The 18,796-nt window shown below is 28.7% G+C and overlaps 1 protein-coding gene across 1 annotated transcript; it reads right to left on the bottom strand.

Moving 5' to 3' along the window:
• Positions 1 to 796: 796 nt before the first annotated feature.
• LOC101267422 (two-component response regulator ARR14-like) lies at positions 797 to 18,030 on the bottom strand. Its single transcript, XM_069287221.1, has 8 exons — positions 17,919 to 18,030; positions 17,460 to 17,612; positions 16,813 to 17,187; positions 16,633 to 16,709; positions 14,279 to 14,626; positions 11,964 to 12,041; positions 9,546 to 9,623; positions 797 to 850 (listed from the first exon to the last, which is right to left on the bottom strand). Exons 1-8 carry the CDS (start codon positions 18,028 to 18,030, stop codon positions 797 to 799), a joined length of 1,275 nt encoding a protein of 424 aa, XP_069143322.1.
• Between the last annotated feature and the right edge of the window lie 766 nt (positions 18,031 to 18,796).

The raw sequence follows: 18,796 nt of genomic DNA, 5'->3' as shown, positions 1-18,796 counted from the left end.
TTTTTCTATAGGAACTGATTGGAGGGGAGGTACCTCAACAATCAATTCATTAACTCGGACTAACAGATAGATACGACCCTTAAAAACTAACATTCTCTCCTTAAGGTACGAAGTGTAACGACTCTTAGGCATTGATGAACTTTTTTTCCACTTTATAACTGGTTCACTGGAAACTAAACTTGGCTATTCGAGTCTCAAATATATTAATGCATAATAGGCATGAAGTTCGTCCATACCTAGATTAACATCAAACTCTATCATGTCTAACTAAACTAAGTCATTCATGGTAATCTTGTTATTGACGGTAAATGGTACATTCATGATAGACTCTCTATACTAGAATAGAATTCTCAATCGGTGTAAAAACAGTGAAGGGATCAAGATGTTGCTATATAAAACATCAAAACTGCAGACTTAGATCATACTAGTGATAATATCCAGCTAATCCTCTTGCTCTCGATGGCTACTGATTGCATAAAGGTGGTTTTGTTCTCCATCTTCCCCTGAAGGCTGAAGTACCTTATCCAGATGTAACTCTATGTGGTGAAGAAACTAAAGAAAACTGGGCTCTATTGCCCTCTTTATCATTTCTCTGTCTGTTCTTAGGAAGTTCTCTTATAAAATGACCATTTTGGAAACACCTAAAGAAACCACTGGTGCCATCATGACACACCTCTGAGTGGTTCCAACCAAACTTAGCACATGCAGGAGTCTTAGTACCACTTTGTCCCTTACTACCTTGCAAATGCTCATGTCTAGATCTAAAGTTATGAGAATCTTCTGTATTGTACTCACATTAGTTCCTTGATGCAGGTGAACTAGAAGATGATGAAGCAGGTCCTTTCTGCTTCTATAAGAAAGAAGAGCAGTTCAGATTATTCCTTTGCTTCACAACTTCATTCCTTATTTCATAGCCCTCTTATTCTTGAACTCTTATCTATTCCTATGATGGTCCTCCTCAACTTTTTGCACATGTATCATCACCCTTTCTATGCCCATGTCATCGATTAGGATCACAACCTTACTTCCCTTAGACGACAGACCAAATACAAACAAGTTCGTTCTCCTCATGTTAAAAATAGTCACTTAGCTTCTCTTAGATCACGGCGGAAGAAACGCCCTAAAAAGACCTCCTCAAACAAAGCTCAGCTCATAATCAGTTATGTGTAAGCACAAGTTAGCAAGAAACTTTTTAGAGATAAAATCTAACGCATTTCCTAGATGTTGCAGCCTCGTAATTATAGGTGTGTCGTATTTCACACCGATGACTGGGAATCTACAGACACGACTTGATAAACTCCCTATGACTCTTGAACTCTATGCTCGAATACCAAGTTTGTCACGCCCCGAGCCTACACATTGGGCGGGACTATCACCCAAAGACCATTGTTGTCCTCGAGCGAACCCTTGGGCTAACTTACTTAACTAAGCGGAAGACTTAACTTAATAAACAATCTCATATAATAGTTTAAAGAGATATAATCTTGGCAAATTGGCAACTTAAGTCTCATAGAAAAAGATCTGCAATTGAAAGACATGAGACTCATAACTAATTGTTTGACTATCTATGAAGCCTCTATAATACTAAGATGGATGTTGGGACAGACACACAACATCGTATAATAGAAAGACTAAAAGAGAATAAAAGTGTCCTTCGGGATGCAAAGAGGATCACCACTGACTCTGAGTGTTCAACGAGGCACTGGATGATGCCAATCCAAGTAACCAATGTCTGCATCATAAGATGATGCAGGTCAATAGACACCAGTACATTGAATGTACGAGTATGCGAGCTGGAATGCTAACAGTAACTTGAGCTTGAAAAAGAGTGAGAAGGAACAGTTACCTTGGCTCTTCTCAGTTCATGAATAACTTGAATTAATATAAAACAATAAGACATATGCAATATATAAAAGCTTGTAAAACAATGAAAACACTTAGTTCATTAAAGAAAACACAATGACAAACTCAACTTTACTTATATATGAAGAAATATAGTTTCAGTGGGAGATTCTTTTATCGACAACCATCACTTTGAGCATAAGTGATGGTGAAACCTCTTACCTCACATTGCAAGAGGATTGTCCTATACCTTACCGTTAGTATAGAACCTTAACTCTATGTGGATCCACTAGTCTATGCTAAAAAGCAATGAGGAATCATCTAAAAAGTATGACCCTTCTTCTGACTATGTTGGCTAAATGGTGTATGGGGGCATTAGTTAATATGAAGTCATGTTCCATGTTGGTGCTCAATACTACTCCCAAAATACTTAGCTCATATGTTTTTAAAACAATTTCTTATCTGGTTTGAGGTAATTTCTCAAAGATAGCTTTAAAACCTCTCTTGGAAATCATAGTGTCCTCTTTACTAAACTAGTCAAAGGCTCTGTTGGAAGTCTAGCTTCCTTTCTAGCTCAAAATGTGAAAACATTTGTAACTCTTAGGAAATACTTAGTTCAGGGGCGGCTTAAACATGTTGGTAACCTAAGGCCAAAATAAAACTTGAGGCCTTAAAAAAATTATAAATGTTTTTAATTTAAATCTATTTTTCTAGATTTTTGAGATGCAAAAATGTTAATAATTTTTGTGTAGTCAATATCTTCTAATAATTCATTTTCAATCTATAATATAACCAAACCACTTAATCTTTCTTGAGACATTATTGACCTTAAATAGGATTTTATTATTTTTAATTTTGAAAAACATCTTTTTGCTAAGGGGATTGTTACAAGAATTGTTAACATTTATTCTACATGCAATATAAGTATTTGGAAAAGGATCAAGTCTTTTATTTGATTGAGTATCTCAATTAGTGTATTGTCTACTAGTTTTATGATTTTTCTTAACATTTTTAGCTCAGAAAATAATTATAAACCGTCAATATCAGAGTGAGTACTATGTTTTAAGGAACATTGAAGACTAAGACAATATATTTTTAAAATTCTCATCATTTGATGATCCTAATGTTTTCCCACTAAATAGAAAACCAAAAATATTTTCCTATACTTCAAATTGTTCAAATCTATTTTGATGTGAGAAGATGGTTTGGTCTACTATATATAAAAAGTAAGAAACTCTAAATGATTCTTCAAGATATCTTGTGATTTCATTATCAATAATCTCATGAAATTATTTTTTCCTATAAATTACACGTTTCTTACGAAATTCAGATTCTATTTCATATCGAATGCAATTTCCTAAGCTGAGATCATAGCACTTGTAAATCCTTCTTCTCTGTATGTTTTAAAAAAAGAAACTAATGAAACCTTTAAATTGATCTATAGCAACATCAACATGCATATTTTTTCATAGACAAACCATCAATATGCATATGAAATTAGAAAAACAAATAAGGTAAAAAAGAAGAAGATAACTTGCACATCAACAAGAATACACAACTTTTTATTGAAAAAGCAAAAAGTTATTGTCATATCTATTACTTCATTATCGTTTGCATTTATCGTGTTAGTTCTAAATTATTTTTTTTTAAAAATATTTCTACCTAATTAACTAAAAAATGGGCCCCCTAAGATTGGGGGCCTAAGGCAAAAAACTTTTTTTAATCCTTTACCAGCGACCCCTGACTTAGTTTCCTTATAATTTTTGAGAAATCAACTCAACCTTTTAATCTTTTATTAAGTTGCAACTAATCTCTTAGGAAATACTTAGTTTTATTATAACTTTTGATAAATGAACTCAAACTCTTTATTCTTTGCTTAACTTGCAATTGAGCGTTCAAATAAAGTTAAAACGAATGGTAAAAAACTCTTGAAAACTTTAAGAGCTTACTTTTACTTGCATTTTAACTTTTAGACTTGACTCTTAACTTCTTTAACTTTGATGTTAACTTTTCTTCAATCGGATTATGGATTCAAGGTTCATGATCTCATGTTTGAATGATTTCATGATGTTTAGACACCTTAGAGTGTTAGAACAAACTAGGAAATGTAGGTACATCACTTAGAAATTAGTTTTAAAAGACGGTGTAAGATAGAACTTCAGTGGCCAGGTTGGGGCACTCTGGTTGGTGCTGTTCCCAAGAGCATATTGACCTGAGGGGCTATGGGAGGCGCGACGCCCCAACACCCGTACCCAAGTGTTCTCGATTTTTCTCCTCGGTTTTTCATCTCTAATCACTCTAAACTTCCATGGTTCTTTCCTCAAATACTTAGGATCATTAGTACCGCCAATACTAAATAGATTTAACTCGAAAAATAACACAAAAACACGAATCAAATAAACAATAGGCATTCAACAACTCAATAAACAAGAATTCAATTGAAACAATTTTGGTGTGTGGGTGAATTGACCCAACATTAAAAGATCTCACATACCATGATAGGGATCACCCTTGACGAATTCCACTTGCAAAGCTTGACGTTCTTAGCGAATTATTGACTTCTTTTCCTTTCTTTCTTCTTTTCTCTCTTCTCCAAGCCCAAAGTGTAATTCTAACTTTTCCTAACTGATCTAAGACTAGCTTGCTCTTTCCTAAATCTAACGTTCTTAGCGAATTATTGACTAGTTTTTACCCCAATAAACTCCAAAAATGAAATAGTAAATTAATTGGTAAAAAGACTAGTTTGCCCTTTCCTAAATCCGGGATGGGACTTTCCTCAATCCAACAGTCTAACTTTCGAAAGGCATAACTTACTCATACGATATCAAAATCGTGAAAATTCGGCAGCGTTGAAAAAATATTTTCAAAGAATTTTCAACCATATTAAGAACTAGCTCTAACTCATCCTGAGCTAGAAAGTATGACCTTTTGAAAATGACCAAAATCTACTTGCTTAACTTACAAATATTTTCCATATTTTCCCTTTTCTTTCCAAAAATATTTATTTTTAGTTTCTTAGTTTATTCTTAGCAATTTCAAGTTGCGCGATGTTACAATAGAGGACCTTAAAATAATGTAAAAAATAAAAATCATCAGACTCGGACCTATATGCATATGCACGATGATTTGAATCTCTGCTTAGAAGTCTTGGGGATTTACAAATTCCTCAACTACCAATTACAAATAAATAACGCACTTGTGATATGATATGAATTTATTGTTGCCAAAACAAGGCAATGAGAAATTAAAAAATGTTCTTATATGTGTTAATTTTAAAATCTATGACTTAACTATATGTTCTAACCTACTATACAACTTTATATTACAATGTCCCTTCATAATACTAATATTTAATAGATGCTAATACATTAAAATGTAGTAATACTAATTTTGTAATGATACAAAATTTGTAATATTGTTTATATAATAGTGAATGATTCTCTTACTTTTCAATTGGTATCCACATAATAAAACATGATCACCGATATTAATTAATTAGACTCAAATGTATGAATTAAGATTACTCAAAACACATACTACTTGAAAATATAACTGAACTACACAAAAGAAAGTAAATTTGGTTCCATATCTAGAGAGAAGATGCAGCAAACGACCATATCCGGCTACAGATTTAACACAAAGTCACCGAAACGAAAGCTCCGCCGTTGAAAGAAGACACCTATGAAATTCATATTCATAATTCTCAGACATCTGATCGACATTCCTCCGAAATTTCATAGCTACACAATGAAAGAAGATACCAAAGTTATAAGCATATTTCCTGACAACTATTTATTTATACTATGCATTCAGAAATTATGACATAATTTTTTGTTTCATTATAAAATCATCGTATACAAAAATAATTTAAACATTCATAAAACAAAGATTCAGCATTCAAATTCTACATAAATTTAAGAAATAACTAAATTCCAAATTTACCAATCAAGTTATTTATGAACTCAATTATCTAAAAATGTGTAACCATTTCCACTAATTAACTACGGAATGTGTGTAAACTCAACAAAATATGTAAAGAGAACATGATAGAGTGCACAAGTTTTTAACTTTTCTTAACTCTACAAATAATATTTAAAAAACATTTTCTATATAACTAAACAAAGATACATGAGAAACAACCTCAAATTCTAAATTTTGGATGTCATTAGAACGATCTTTCCTATGTAATAACTCCTCTATAATTTTCTTGCTAAATAGTGAAGTAAGATATTAAAAGTTGAAAGCATATTTCTGAGAAATATTTTAATTTTTTATGAACAAGTTTTGATATAGTTTCGAATTTAGTTATTAAAATATCATATACAACATAAATTTAAAATTATATAACATACGTCAATTATTTTTCTACAAAAATATTAGTAATGCAATTAACTATATACCAATGAAATTATTTTTAAACTCTTTTACCTTCAAATATTCTACCATCTCCACTAGTTAACCAGTCGAAACAAAATTGGTGAAAAGATAAATAGAGAAAAGAAAAATAATAGTATGTACAATTTTTCTTATCCTGAACTTTGTAATTATAGATATTGAATATAGTATACTATGATTAGATATAAGAAGATGAAAATTACCTAAGGTTCCAAATCTGCGAAAGAATTACAGAGATTGAATGGACTTTTATCTTCGATAATATCACCATGATTATTTTGCTACATTATTAAATAAGACACCAGAAAATGTAAGTATATTTCATGAAAAATATGTTCACAATTTTTTCACCATTTAGGATATATAATTTTGAGATTTAAATTTGGATTATCTTATAGAATACAAATTTAACCAATCATATATTAAAAGTTTGGCATTTGTACTCTAAAAATGGTAAGTAAAAATTAATTGAAAAATAATTAATCAAAATTATTCTAAAATTTTGTCACCTAAAAATATAATCATCTCAACTAATGAACTAGAGTAATGAAAGTGGGTGGAAATAGCCAACAAAAGAGAGTTTTTCGAATGGCAAGTGTCACTCAAATATTACTAATGAAAGAAAAAAATGACACTGTGTGCAAGAATTCTAATTGATATAAGTGTATGTAAGAACATTTTTAGAACATAATTCTCAATTATAAAACATAGGTCTATAAGAAACCACCTCAAGTTTCGAATATGAAGAATTATAGTTGTGTTGGAAGTATTCTTCGTCTGTAGTAATACCTCTGTGATTGTCATGCTGCACATAAAAATAAACTCTAAAATTTGTAAGCATAATAATCGTCAATTATTTGCATTACATATTCAGAGTAATTATATAGTTTGTTGTTTCATTATCAAATTATTTTATCCGTCACAAAATTAATCCTTCATAAAATAATAATTGATCATTTATTTTCTACAATAATTAAATTAAAAATGAACCAATCAAATTACAATATTTTTGTTTCTCTCCACTTTTTAAGTATATTTTTAAATTATATTAATCTATGACCAAACATATGGATATGAAAATTTGTCCGAGGTTCTGAATTTGGGAGAAAATCACAAAGATTAAAGAATATTTCATCTAAAGTAATATCACCATAATTATTTTGCTACATAGTAAAATAAGGCAGTAGAATTGTAAGAGCGTTTAATAAAGAACAACTAGTGAACAAAAGAATAATAATGTGTAGAAACACTCATAATGAATATAAGTTTAATGTAATTAAATTATTTGAACATAATTCACTATTATCAAACATAGGTAAAACCTGCCTAATTTTCTTGCTACACATTGAAATAAGATATCAAAAGTTATAAGTATGTTTACAGATAATTATTTGCAGGTTATGTCATTATTGAATTATTTTACATATCATGAAATTAATGATTTTCATATAACAAGAGCCGATCATATATGTTTTTAGAAAATTAAGAAATGAAATTAAAAATTAACCAGTCAAATTGCTTGCGAACCCTTTATCTTGAACAAATATCTTAAATTTATGCTCCACAAAATTCTAAGAACAACTAAACTGAAGCTAATATGCTAAACTAACACGTTCATCTCAAAATATAAATTCATCTCTACTAGTCGATTTGGGAGGAAAACTGGTTAAAAGAATAAAGTGAAGAGAAAAATGATAGTTGTACAAATTTTATAAAAGAAGTGATTTAGTAAATTATATATTCAAAGTATAATGTTCGTTGACTAGACATAACTATATCAATAACTATCTCAAAATTGGGGGAGAGGTACTGTTACTGGGACGATATTTCCTATGTAATAACATCATATTTTTTTTTCCTATATAACAAAATAAGACATCAAAAGCAATAAGTAAATTTACAGACAAACTACTTTTATTAAGAATTCTCCAATTTTGATATAGTTTTGTGTTTTCTTGTTAAAATGTTTTTACAACATAAATTTTTAGTTGTTCATATTGCAAGGGTCAATTATTTGTGTTCTACAAAAATAATAGAAACGACTAAATTAAAAATTTGCTAGTTAATTTATTTGTGAAATTATATACTTCAAATGCAGTATTATCTTCACAAATTAACTGGTAGAGGAAAAGTGGGTGAAATGAACAATAGATAATTAAGAGAAAAATAATAGTGTGTACAATTTTTGTTTATTTTGTCAACACTAGGTATATTTTTAGAATATAAAATTTTATGACCCAATATATGTATATAAAAGTCTATATGAGGTTTTGAACTCGAGAGAAAATCACAAAATGGTTATAACCCAATAAAAACATAGTAAGGACAGGTTCGTACATCAGACTGAACTAATTCAAGTAGTACAGTATAATGACGCGATATTTCAACTACAGTAATATCATTCTAGTTATTTTGCTAGATAGTGAAATAAACATAAAAAATAGTAGGTACATTTTATAAAACTATTTTCACATTATTTATCACAAGTTAGGATTTGATTTCAATATTTCATTTTAAATTATCTTATTCAACACATATTTTATCACCCATATAACAAAAAGTTGATCATTTGTACTCTGCAAAAGGATAAGAAAAAAGTAACTAAAGTTGATCACTCATATTGTTTAGAAACTCAATCACCACAAAATATACATTTACCTCAACTAATTAACAAGACAAGTGAAGGTTGACAAAAGTAACTAGTAAAGAGAAAATTGATTGTATACAAAAATTATTAATTCATAGGATTTAATCGTAAATACATTTTTGAGGTTGTGAGTATTATTCTAAAATATTAGTATATGTGAAACTACCTCTACCACTGAATTTAAGGGACTACAGTGAAGTTGGAAGGATCTTTCATCTGTAGTAAAATCTATATAACTTTCTTGCTATATATTAAACTAAGACATCCAAACTTGCAATATTATTTACTGATAATAATTTGTTCAATATGTATTTGTATGTTATAGCATAATTTTGAGTTTCATTATCTTATTAACTTATACATCACAAAATTTACCCTTCATATAATAAAAGTTGATCATGTGTGTTCTACAATAATTTAAAAAATAATTAAATTAAAACTTTAAAAGTTAAATTGGTTAGTAATTCTTTTTGTTGCACTTCAAAATAAAAATTATCTCCATAATTAATTGGAGGAGCTAAAAAAAGAATAAAAATAACCGATAATGAAGATAAAGAGAAAGATAACAGTGAGTATGATTTCTATTATATCAATCAACATTAAAATTATATCTTTAGAATAAAATATTCTACTTCTAGACATTAATATGTCGGAAAAATACCTGAAATTCTGAATTTAGAGAAACATTATGCAAATGGAGTGGTCTATCCTCTGTCTCAATAGATATGAAATTTTCTTGCTGTATAATAAAATTAAACATTAGAAGTTGTGAGAATATTTACAAAATAACATTTTCAAGATATGTATTTACATTTTATGATATAGTTTAACTATAGTTTTGAATTGTCCTTATTTCATTCATATTTAATCATTTCATTTTCAAAAGTTGTTAATTTTATTTTATAAAAACATAAGAAATAATTTTATTGAAATTTAGCCAGAAAAGTTAAATCCTTTCACTTAAAAATATATAATAATCTTTACTCGTTAACTAGAGGGAGGAAAATAGTTTTTAAATAATATATAAAAACATGACGACAAAAATGATAATATATAGAAGCTTACTTAATTTGTTCAACTATAAAAATGCTTCTTCAAAACATAATGTCTATTAATCGAACAAACAAATATATATGAGAAAATACCTCCAGTTCTTTATGAAAAATACCTCCATGAAAAGTCTTCTGCAGTAAAACATTCATAATCTTCTTGCTGCATGGTTAAATAAGACATCAGAAGTTGTAAGAATTTATATCAAAAGTGATATAGTTTTGTATTTTATTATTTAATTGTTTTCTACAATAATAATTCAATATTTTACCCTTAAAACTATCTGAAACTTATGTTCTACAAAAATTAACATGCCAAACTATTTGAGAGATTTTTTCATCTCAAAGTATAAAATCATCACTACAAATTAACCGGGGAAAAAATTGGGTAAAAGAATCGTATAGTGCAGAGAAAATGATATTGTGCACAAAAATATTTAATTTCCTTTAACTCTGTAAATTATATATTTAAGATACAATGATCATTGATTAAACATAGATATTACAAAAAAAAAACTATCTCAAATTCTGAACTGGGGAAAACGTTTTGGTGTAGAAACAATGTAGCTTGAATTATTTGTGAATTCGTTTACCTCAAACTGTACTATTGTCTTCATAACTAACGAGTGGGGAAAAAATGGGTGGAACGAACAATAGATTATGAAGAGAAAAATAATTGTGTACAATTTTTTTGTCCTCTCAATTCTATAAGTATAATTTTAGATATAGCATGATTTGACCGAATATAAGTATACAAAAAAATTACTTGAGGTCTCGAACTCGAAAGAACATAATAGTTGGACGCTCTTTCATTTGAAGTAATATCATAGTAATTATTTTGCTACATAATAAAATAAACACCAAAGTTGTCAGTATATTTCATGAAAATTATTTTCGCACTATCTATTCACAAGTTAGGATTTAATTTTGATATTCAATTTTGAATTATTTAATTCAAACACATATATAACCACTCATCTAATAAAAGGAGTTCATTCTGAAACTATAAAAAGTTAATGAAGAAAGGAAATGAAATTAATCAATCATACAATTTAGAAACTTTATCACCTCAAAATACACAATCATCTTAACTAATTAACCAGAGGAGTGAAATTGATAAATAGAACAAAGAAAAATGACAGTATATATATATAGATTATTAATTCTAGAACTTCATCATAAATATATTTTCAAATATAAATATGCTATTATCAAACATTGGCATAAGTGAAACTAGCTCAACTTCTGAATTTGAGGAATTCTATTGAAGATAGAAGGACCCCTCCTCTATAGTAATACCTATATATTTTCTTGCTACACATTGATTGCATAAAAAAATGTAAGCATATTTACTACTTGTAATTTTTACTGTATGTGTTCATAAATTATGGTGTTGTTTTTAGTTTTATTATCGTATCATCTTATACATTACAATAATTATCTTTCATACAACAAAAGTCGATCATATGTGTTCTACTAAAATTTAACAAATAATTAAATTAAAAAATAACTAATTAATTTTTTTGAGACCTTTTCCCCTCAAAACATAATAGTGTGCAAGATCTTTGTCTATTCTCTCAACTCTATAAGTATATTTTTAGAGTAATTATTCTATGATCAAACATAGTCAGATCAAAAATTGTTTGAGGTTTATATTCCATACAAATATTGAATTTTTTCGTCTTCAGTAATATCACATTAAGTTTTTTTGGTACATTTAAAAATAAGTCACCAGAGATTACAAATAATATTATTGATTCAGTTTTATAATTATATTTTTAGAATTAAATCGTCTCTCTCTTTCTCTTTATTTATATATATATATATATATATATATATATATATATATATATAAAAAGAAATTATGTCATGTTTTGAGTTCGGAAAATCATAATGGAGTTAAAATGGTACTTTCGCTATAGAGGGTAAATTAGAAAGATAATGAAAGTGAAAAAATGGAAGTATGTATAAACTTTATTATTTTGGTTAACTCAAAATTATATTAAAAATAAAGGTATATGAAATATTACCTCAGGTTCCGAATTCGGAAGAACATTACATAGATTGAATGGACTTTTCTCTGTTGTAATACCTTCATAATTTTCTTGCTACATAAAAATATAAGAAACAAAAAATTGAAAGTAAATTTAATGATAATTATTTGAACACAATTTATTTACAATTGATATAATTTTAATCGCCAATTTCGAATTATCATATCAAATATATTTATTCTTTCATTAAACAAATTTCAACTATTTATGTTCTAAAATATATAAGAAACAAGTAATTAAAAGTTACCCTATCATATTTTTACAATTCTTTCACCTCAAACTATATTGTCAGCATCATTAATTAACTAGGCAAGGAAATGTAGGTAAATAGGAATTATAGTGAAGAGAAAAATGATATTGTGTACAAACTTCCTTTATATGCTTAACTCTTTAAATCACATTTTTAGAATATACTTCTATATGATCAATTATAGGTATAGAAAATATTGCTCAAGGTTTTGAATGTAGTAAAATCACAATGGAGCAGGAACTATATATCCTCTTTAGTAACACCTTTAAGTTTTTACTATTACATGGCACTATAATGACATCTCCAAGGTGCTTAATGAACATAGATCTAAAGAAGTCCTATGATATGGTTAGCTGGGATTTTCTATGTTAAACATTACAGAGGTATGACTTTCCTAAGCCTTTTACGCAGTTACTGATTAGGTGTATGACATCCACCAAGTTAACTTCTAAAGTAAATGGCGAGGGTCATGGTTACTTTCAAGGGAGAAGATGGCTAAAGCAAGGAGATCCTATGCCACCACTTTTATTTGTGCTACTAATGGAATATCTTACTAGACTTCCTCGGAAGATGGGTGACGTACCTGATTTCAAATTTCATCCTATGTGTAAACTCACCTTATCTTTGCAGATGATTTAACGATTTTCTGTAAAGGTAATATGAATTCTAAAAAGATATTCAGAAAGCCTTAAAACATTTCAGTGAAGTGACTGAACTTGTGGCCAACATGAACGTCTAGTATCTTTCAAGCTGGTATGGAGGACAACACCAAATAATTGATTTTGAGGGGAACATGATTTGTTCTACGTTTATAATCAAAGAAATGGAGTAAAGTGGAATGTCATTAGCTGGTGGAGAAAATAACTTGTAAGAAAAAAGTGGTTATCAATGCAGTTTTATTTTCCATATATATTTGGGGAGTTGTGTTTATTTTACCACAATGTGTATTGGATGATATTGATAAACAATGAAGAATGTTCTTATGGGGAAGCTCAGAGGTAGATAGGGAGATATCACTGTAATGTGGGATAATGTTTGTAAACCAAAGAAATATGGAGGATTGAATGCAAAATATCTATGTTGTGGAACTTAGCATCAGTGGGGGAAATTATTGTGGCAGATAGCTAATGAGAAGGATGTGATGTGAGTGAAATGGGTAAATGAAGTTTATATGAAAGCATATGAGGATATTTGGAGTCATAAACCATCATGAGAAAATAGTTGGTACTGGAGAAGACTGAATGGCCTAAAGATATGATGTCAACTTGGTATGATAGAGGTGTGTATAGGTTGACTAGTAATGGACAATATTGAATATCAAGCAATTATAATTCTCTACTGGAAAACATGAACGTAAATGAAGGAAGCAGACCTGATTTGAAATTGCATGATGTTGCCAAGAACAAATGCTTAGGTTGTTGACTAAAGAAAGGCTACAAAGGATTCATATTCAAGTAGAGAACATGAGGAAGTCAATGAAAATGATCAACATATATTTGCTTAATGCAAATGGATTAATGAAGCAAGGACCGCGTTAGAAATATTGATAGGAATTGACATTCAACAAAAGGTTTAAAACAAAGTCTACAATGGATCAAAGGAAGACACTGGAGGCAATTCAAAAAAGAAGTGGTGGCTACAATTTCTGGAGCATTAGTATATTATACTTGGCAGGCTAAACATTGGAAGGTATACCGGCAAACAATTGTAAATAGTGGAGGTATAATGATATAGATTCAAAGAGAACAAAAAGAAAGAGTGAGTATGTTTAGTTGTGCAAGAAAAGCAAGTAAATGTCCATGCTTGATTAGAATATGTGACTAGAATAGGCTGTTGATTTTATTCTTTTTCTGAGGTGTATGTTCTTCTTACGCTCTTGCTAGAAGTTAGCAGGAAGATCTGATGATCTTAGTTTGTATTACTTGTTGGTGTTATGGTAATATTGCACATTTTATTACCAAAAAAGATTGAAAACTTCTTGAACTTAAAGAATACCAGATAATTAATATGAAAACAATCTAAAAAATTTAAAAAAACGTACCATATTAGAAGATTGAACGTTCAGCTGGCTTCCAGAAATAATTGAAGTAAGTTCAGTTGAATAAACATTGTCCAACATAACAAAGTCATCTGTTGTAGTACCAGTTCCTCCATTTCCAGTAATTTCATAACTCTGTTGTAAAGTGGATAGCTCTATTGAAGCCTCTCCCAATCCAATATTATGAGACATTTTATTTATATGACGACACAAAATTCTTGCCAATTCTTTCTCCCTTTGACAAGAATGAAAGTCTTGATGATCAGTCTCTATAACATGATCAACAACATTCGAATTTTCTGGCATAAGTTGTTGAACTCTACTGTCCTTTTTCAAGTCCATGCGATATTTCTACAAAGTTTGTAAGTTACGAGAATGATTACTTTGTTCTAGCAATAAAAAAAATAATATGTAAATTTCTATACAATGTTTATCTTACTTTGAAAATTTATTCTATGATTGAATTTCTAACATGAGCATAAATTAATAGAACTACAACTTTCAAATTTTATAGCTTTTATTCAACAAAATACTTAATGTATCATATGTATCGATACTTGAATTCCATTTAAGAGAAGTTACAATATCTCAATGGACTGAAAGTAATACACACTTCAAACTTTGATTTAAATATCAAAAATCCCCTAAACATTGCATATAATAGACATTCTCTGACTATCACCCCACCCTTATTTCATATCATCTCTATTTTGTCCTTTACATTTCAACATTCATTATGTAATATTTTTCATATACAAAATCTAAGGATAAGCATTTATGATTGTTATTTTAATATAATATCGCATGCATTAAGTATGTGTTATCTATGTGTCTAATGACATGCTTTGTCGTTATGATAGTCCTAAAAATTTATCTAATTAGATTGAATTTTTCGGGATGATAGTACGTGCAAATTTCTGATTATAATAGTTCTTAGCAAAAAAAAAAGATGTTATAGGGTTTGAGAGTCATTTGTGATTTTTTAATTGAGGTTTGATTGTTTTGATCCTCTATTATCCTAATGGGAGGGATTAGTGAGCAATAAAAACTTTCGAAATAAAAGTTATATTAATAGAATTCACGTTATTGATAGCGTTCCTCTAAAATCTTATTCATAAGGGTTGCTCCAAAACCCCATATCTAGGATTTTTTCTATCATGGTAAGCTCATTACACCCTTCTAAAATGATTAAATATTTTTAGAACATACTTAATTTTATGTATATATACTTCTGAGTAAAATGCTTATTGATTGATCTTTACACATGCTTGCTAGTGATGATATGAATGTATGTATGTATCGAAGGTTGGGTACCATGACAATATGATATATGGACGAAGCTATTCCCTGGAAATTATGGTTGTTGAGATAAATAATTTTCTCAACATATATGTATACTTTGTTTATTGTTGTGTAGGTTAATGGTTTATTGAGCATGTAGTTGAAAGACTTATTATTGATAACCTTGTGATGATTATATTTAATAGTCGTGAATTATTTATGTGTTCGAGTCTAATCTACTTGTTGTTTGGTTTATGTCTATGATGCCTACGAGTACATAATAATATCAAAATCTACTCTTCTTTGTTGAGTGAATCTTATTGATAGGGTTCCTCCAAAACTACATATCTAACCTAACATACATTTTTTTTATCACAGGGTGGTACTTAGTATACCAAGGATCATCTTACAGTTCAAGTCCATGTTTCATACACGGGGATAGTCTATCTTAAATTTTAGTTGTAACACATTTTAGTGGAATTGACTTACTTAGTAGTTCTTTACGATGACTTTCAGTTTTTGGGGAGTTTCTAAATAAGATTTTAACTTATTTATGAAGTTTATTTTTTTTTATAAAACATTGTTGGACATAATATTGTTGATTTGATGGATTGATTATTATTTGTTAAGTTTAAGTCTTAAGGGTTTCTCCGGCGGTGGGTTAGTTAATGACACACTCACGTCCCCAATGTGCATGCATGCTACTATGTATATGTATGTTTGACATTTTTCCTTATTGTTTATTGTTTATATTGATCAACAACTTTTATCGGCATTACTGAAATATTTTTCTGAATTATAATTCATATTCATTTATAATATAATAGATAAATTTTTAGAAATTTATCATAATTAGATCACTATTTTAATTAATTCGTTTAGGTGTTCTCTACTTTAAAATATATTTATTAAGTTATGACTTAATTTTAGTTTCTTACTTTTGTGTAATAAACATTAGAGCGTTTATAATTATAAAAAAATCCTTGCTACGCTCATGTATTTTATTATAGAATATATAATTTCATTAACTTAAAGCTAAATTAGTAATTCTTATTGATGAGTTATTTGTAGTATACCTGCAAGTGACTTGCCACATGTATTCTTGTCAATTCAGGAGTGTCCATGCGGTCAAGAATTTTCCTTGGATGAGCTTCTGCAGAAAAAAAAAATCATTCATCGAATGTAAGGTAGTTTACATAAAGATAAATTTTAGATGATCTCATATTTTTCACTATATAATGTTTGAAAAGACGTACCCTTCATGCCAAGTTTTGAAACGACATCCACAAATTTGTTATGGAGGGGATCTGTCCAAACAATTCTAGTCTTTTTTGATGGTGGAGACGAACTATGTTCGCTTTTGTTCTCTTCAGATTTTCTCGCAGACTTGTCCCTCTCACTGTCCGGCGATGAAGATTCAATATGAATTACTTCATGGGGGATTCTTTCATTGGCATCGTCTTGATTCTGTTGATTAATAACTTGTTTTCCTTTATAAATTTTCTTTCGCATGGCAGCATATTTCCATAAAAAAATAATATCGTTTTGTGATATGGGCTTCCCCATAAATAAAATAACTCCACTCTCAAGTCCTTTGATAATTGTACTTTCTTTTTCATCGACTGAATAAACTGGTCACATTCAATAGTACAAATTTAAGTCATACACTTTGAGTAAAAACTAAATAAAAGGGATGATGTTATAAGAAAATAGAAAAAGCAAGCATTTATATTTGGGGTAGGGTTAATTTATTTCCATCAATCATCAACTATTCTCTTAGGGTGAGTTATTTTTTACATAAATATGTTATTGATAGAGAGTTGTCAATAAGAAAATATTTTTTTCTCTTATAAACATCTATTAATTTCAAATCGAAGAAGAATAAAAATAATCATGAACTCACAAGCAACAGGAATGTTAAATTTTTTGGCTATTTCTTGTTGTAGTTGAAAGCCATTTATTTCGGGCATGTGGACTTCTGTAACCACAAGTTCAAATGAGAGGCCACTACTCCGAAGAACACCTAAAGCATCTTTTGCGCTCTTCACTGTCACAACTGAGTTAAGCCAAAACAACAATATTATTGTAAAACATACAAAAAAATTAAAGTTTTTGATAATACATATAGAAAAATTTCTGAAATCAGTTGATGAGAAAAATAAGAAATTAAAAAAAAAACTAATTAGATGAACTGATGACTAGTTTTGACTTATATAAATCTTGATCGACATAAATCTCATAAAAATATGATAAAATGAAAAGTTTACAAAATATACTTTATTTTAAGATGATATAAGTTTTATCACAGTCTTAGATTTTAAACACTCTTAATTTGGTATAATGAAAAACTAAAGTTAAGTACCTTCAAATTTAGATTTCTTGAGAAAAGTTGCAGTAATGAGAAGACAACTGTCATCAACATCTACCAGCAGACATCTGATTATTTCAAAAAATTGATTGTTTTGTTCCTCCATTATTTCTTCCACAAAAAGTAATTGATAACACTAAATTGTTTTAGATGTTTTTTGTTGAAAGAAAACACAAAGTTAAATAGATAAGAACAAAAATGAAGACACCATGTTCTATTATTTATACAAATATTTAAGTCTATCTTGTTGCTCCAAAGTCTACATTAAGATTGCTTACCAAGTTTTACCACTTCCTTTTAGTAGCTTATTTATTTTATTTACATTTTTATCTATAATTTATTTTACCTTTTTTCCTGAATAACTAACATGACTATAAGAACCTACACCAACTTACCATAAATTTGTATATATCCACAATCCAATCAATGATTTAAATAATTAATATTCCATGTATGTACTTCAAATTTTTTTGAATCTCCACGGTCAAAGATATGTATTATCTTATCCATAAATATATTTCTTTTAGAAGGAAAAAATATCTTTCTACTTTTTTCTTGAAGCTGTACAATATCTACCTTAAAGAATTTAATTGTTTTTGAATTTGTAACTAATACCTTATCATTTTCAATTTATTTATAAGTTATTATTTTGAAATGGAAATAACAAAAGCTTAGAAATTATTTTTGAAAAAGTTCTGAGTTGATATAGGGAAAAGATGTTTTTGCATAAATTAAAAAATTGTTAAAGGAAGGAAATAGTTATTTTAGAAGAAACGAATTAATTGTCTTAAATTAAATAAATCAAATAGTTGAGTAGTAATGAGAAAAATCTCAAAAACTAATTAAATATACTATTAATTAAAATTTTATAA

Source organism: Solanum lycopersicum, chromosome 7, assembly GCF_036512215.1.
Source record: "Solanum lycopersicum chromosome 7, SLM_r2.1".
NCBI lineage: Eukaryota > Viridiplantae > Streptophyta > Magnoliopsida > Solanales > Solanaceae > Solanum > Solanum lycopersicum.
This window is presented reverse-complemented; position numbering and strand designations above follow the sequence as displayed.